This window comes from Arachis ipaensis, chromosome B07 (assembly GCF_000816755.2).
Source record: "Arachis ipaensis cultivar K30076 chromosome B07, Araip1.1, whole genome shotgun sequence".
NCBI lineage: Eukaryota > Viridiplantae > Streptophyta > Magnoliopsida > Fabales > Fabaceae > Arachis > Arachis ipaensis.
In genome coordinates, this window is record NC_029791.2 from 2,387,435 (window position 1) to 2,391,901 (window position 4,467).

General features: G+C 36.7%; 1 protein-coding gene across 1 annotated transcript; it reads left to right on the plus strand.

Annotated features, from left to right (window-relative positions):
• On the plus strand, positions 311-2,476 carry LOC107606429 (cytochrome b561 and DOMON domain-containing protein At5g35735-like). The gene is made up of 3 exons (XM_021106941.1): positions 311-559; positions 1,084-1,341; positions 2,113-2,476. Exons 1-3 carry the CDS (start codon positions 326-328, stop codon positions 2,416-2,418), a joined length of 798 nt encoding a protein of 265 aa, XP_020962600.1. The 5' UTR covers positions 311-325; the 3' UTR covers positions 2,419-2,476.

Here is a 4,467-nt window from a genome sequence, read left to right on the forward strand (position 1 = left end):
GGAAGGACTAAATTGTCCTCCGTTTGTTAAAGTCAGGGACTTTTTTGTATTTAAATTTTGTCAGGGATGTATTTGTCAAAAAGTTAAAAAGTCAGGGACCTATCTGTCTTTTTCCCAAAAATCTAAGAATAACGTAAGTGTTTGCAGATTAAATGATACAGGATGATAGTTATAATCATGTGTTCAAAGTATATACATATATTGGTGAATTAATATTAATTAATTTGACAATAAACAACACTCTAATTTTGGTAATTAAAAAGGACTTTTGTACCTAACATATATTGGTGAATTATATTAGGTGTATAAATTCTTATCCTCTTGGATGGGGAAGTATCTTGCAAATCTCTTTGGAGAAAAAGAGAAAAAGCAAAAACGAAAGAACATAGCTGTTATAAAACTCTTTGTTAACCATGTGTGGCAAGTTGGAGATGATGTTAATGGTGACCAACCATTGCAGCACAGAGTCACCCTTCAGAATGTGGATAGCACTGAGACAATTAACATCACTTCTCCCGATGGCCAAAGCTATGGTCAGAACCGGAGTTTCCTTAGATCAGTAAGTTTCTTATCACCTTTATATTCCGAGGTGGCTACTGATGTCTTCATGTGAAAATCATAACTAAGATGTTGCATTGTATTATGTTAGATAATTTAGTTAGACATATCAAATCATCTAATGATTCTCAGCTGTTATCTTTACATAAAGACATCTCCGTATATGTTCAAATAATACAATTGATATAAAGTTTAAGATGATTTGATTTATAACTAATTTTTTTCCCTTCTAAATTTACATACATATCTTTGCATGATGGATTCTTCAAATTTATAATTAATGTTGCTTTTTTTTTTCTTCTTAAGACCTACAAGTGTATTCATATCATGAACCTTACTTTTTTATTTCATATACCTCATTATTTGTATATTTATACCCAGTTAGCATGCATCATCATCAATAAACAATAGTAATGGGTATTATATATTGAGAATAAATTCTTTGCTTGTGTGCTTTGTAGAGACATACAATACATATATACATAAGTAATGTTTTTTGTGGTTGGAATTGAATGAATTAGTCAGGTGCATGGAGTTCTAAACATCATAGGGTGGGGAACACTACTACCAATTGGAGTAATAATAGCTCGGTACTTTAGAGTGTTTCCATTTATTTGGGACAAAGTTTGGTTCAATATCCACGTTGGTTTCCAATTAACTGGTTTTCTAATTGGCACTGCAGGTTGGGCTATTGGTCTTAGTCTTGGAAGATCTTCAGAGTATTACACCTTCCACACTCATCGAACCTTTGACATTCTCATTTTCACATTTAGCACAATCCAAGTAATATTCTTCTTCTTCTCTCTTTTTGTCTATAGTTTGATTTCTACAATTTATATCTTAATAAAGTCATGCATGCACATATATAGTTGTATGCAAGATGAAGCTAATTTTTATGCAGATTTAACCAATAAAATTTCAGGATAATAATATATTATAGTAAATAGTTATGACATTAGTAGTTAATTATTTAGGGTGATTTGAGGCTTCGATTTACAGACAATAAAATGAAATATTAAGACAAACGATTTAAATTATTTTTATTGTCTCTATTTTATCTGTTTAGATATTGTTATTATACAAAAATATGGAGACATTTGCTACAAAAACTAGTTTAATTATGATAAACTAAGTTAGACACACTATGTGATTGGAAAAGAAAAAATAACAAAAAAGATGAAAAAAAAAAGAATAAAAAAGGTAAAAGGTGGAAGTGGTGTGTATGAACATTCTAATTTGGAATTTTCTTTAAATATATTTTTGCAATATTCACTCCTCTTTTATAAAATAAATAAATAAATAATCTAGTCTGACAAGCTGTTACGTACTACCAAACCACCCCCTCCCCGAATTTGGCAGTACAAGTTTGGCGGGTTTAAAATACCTGCCTTTTGAGGGATTTAGCGGACCGGCCTGACAAATTTGGCTCATTTTGCCACATTTAGGCGCGCACACATACAGTTAATCAGTTACCCTTTGTCTTTGTCTCAACCCTGTATTTTTGTATTGAAGCATGCATACTAATGTAGTGTAGTGAATTTTGTGCATTTTCAGATGTTGTCATTTCGGTTAAAGCCAAAGATTACTGATAATTATAGAAAATACTGGAATATGTACCATCATTTTCTTGGCTATGGACTACTTGCAATCATAGTCATAAACATATTCAAAGGGATTTCAATGTTGAAAGGAGGAGTTGGATGGAAATGGGCATACATTGGAATCATTGCGTTTTTGGGTGCCATTATACTCACTTTTGAGATTGTCACATGGCTACGTTTCATGTTGAAGCTACCAGCAATCTCAATTCCACCAAAAGAAAACAAGACTAATAATAATCCCACACAAAACAAACAGTAGCCATGCATGTACACAAGAGGCTGCAAAAATCTTGCTTTCATAATGTGTTCTTTTTTTCTTTTTTCCCATTTTACAATTGAAATTAGAAGTTGTTTTTTTTTTCTTCTTATTATTTTTGGGTTTTGTGGAAAATAAGGAAGCATTACCCTGATATTTGTATGTGACAATAATATATTTTTTAAATCTTATATATCAATGATAATCTATGTGTCTTATGTCAGAAGGAGATAGAATCGGTGGAACATTTATTTCTATACTGTGAGCTAACATGGCATGTGTGGTGCAGTTGGTTGAGGTCTCTTGGGGAGGTGTGGCCTATTCCTGAAACCATTAGGAAAAAAAGAGGGTATTAAATATGCATTAAATTTAATAGATTGATTTATGTTGAAGAATCCACCCATCCAAACTTTTGTATATCAAAAAAATTTTTTTAGAGTAGTGCTAGGGAGCCAATGGCCTAAATAAAATGAACATCACCTGATACCAGGGATAATAAACATCTCATGTTATAAAAAATTAATTTTGGGTTCACCAAGGTTCAAATTCTTGACCTTGCGGATCTAGAACTCTAATACCATGTCTTGAAACCACTCATCCTAAAAGTGTAACCTGACAGAACAATGTAACACTAATAATCATATCTCTAATACTTTCTAAATCTTCGTTGTATACATTATACGCTTAGGTCATTGGCTCCTTATACTTTCTCTTTTTTTTATGGTGTAATACTTCTTTTGAGTAAAATCCTAAAAAAGGTAAAGAGAATGAGAGAAGGAGAGAGCGGGAACGAGTGTTTGAGGGCGAAACACAGTGAGCATGGCGGCCATGCCGTCGGAAGAGATAAGGGGGAGAGTGTGGGTGGGGGTGCATCTGGTGTCAAGGAGGGTTTTTCACGAGGGGGTTTTTCAAATCCTACAAAGATCTCCTTTAGAGATAAAGTCATTGGTCCAGAGAAATCGAAGGCGTTTGCACTTGCAGGATCTCTATCTGGGGATAGTATAGCCACGGTGGTGGGCAAGCAGGGCGATTCCCAACCTCCATGTGTAAACTTCACTGAAGAAGCCAAGCTTTGTTTGGCAGAGCCTTATCGAGAAGCTTTAGTGATTAAGGTTCTTGATAAAAATTATAGTTACACAGCTCTTTCACACAAGCTTCGGATGGTTTGGCGCATCAAAGGTGGCTTTGATCTGCTTGATGTGGGGTTTGGGTACTTCATGGTAAAATTCGATGCATGTGAAGATCGTGAGAAGGTCATGCTTGGTGGTCCGTGGTTGATTGAGGGGCACTATGTTGCTGTAAAACCGTGGGATATAAATTTTTGGCCATGTGAGCAATCCTTTGGGTCTACGCTTGTATGGGTTCGGATTTCGGGGCTCCCAATCTGGTGCTATCAAGAACAGGCCATGATGCGTATTGCTTCTGCAATAGGAGTTTGATTCCGATGCCACCAAGCCACGGGTCGGTACAAAGGCAGTGCCACATCCTGAGACCAAAAGTCACAATTCAAATGAAGTAGAACCTAATGTGGTAGGTGGCGTTACTGGCGAGAATCCTGCATCGAATTTGCAAGAAGATTTGGAGGCTAATAATTTGGAAGGAAATAATGTTGAGGAGGCTTGCATGCATGATGAACCAGGCTGGGAGCAAGTTGTCAGGAAAGGTAAAACCAAGCTGGGTCAGAAGCAATCTAACAAGGTCCAAAGAAGCATTCAATCCAGAATCGATTCGGATAGAGTAATCAGACCCACCATTCACTTCTCTCACACGAATGGATCAAGCTCCTATCGTGCTAGGGTCGGGTCACGAGTCAAGGTCAGACACAGCGCTTCCCGTGTTGGTGAGACGTCGATCTCCTCAACCCGACACACCCCAGTGCCTTGCGGGTCCTCTCTCCGGAAACGACCAAGGCCGGGGTCCCTACAGAGCTCGCCAGTTGAGAAGAATGGAGGCACGGTGGTGGAAGCATCATCATGTCTTCCTACAACCGTGAAGGAGGGTGTTACCGTGGCGGTTCCATTGGAGAAGGAAGGCGCATTGCCGGCTGTTACT

Coding starts and splice junctions, on each gene's coding strand:
- LOC107606429 (XM_021106941.1), top strand. CDS start 326: ATGGGGAAGTATCTTGCAAATCTCTTTGGAGAAAAAGAGAAAAAGCAA. Junction 560..1,083: donor ACCGGAGTTTCCTTAGATCA/GTAAGTTTCTTA, acceptor TGAATTAGTCAG/GTGCATGGAGTTCTAAACAT. Junction 1,342..2,112: donor TCACATTTAGCACAATCCAA/GTAATATTCTTC, acceptor GTGCATTTTCAG/ATGTTGTCATTTCGGTTAAA.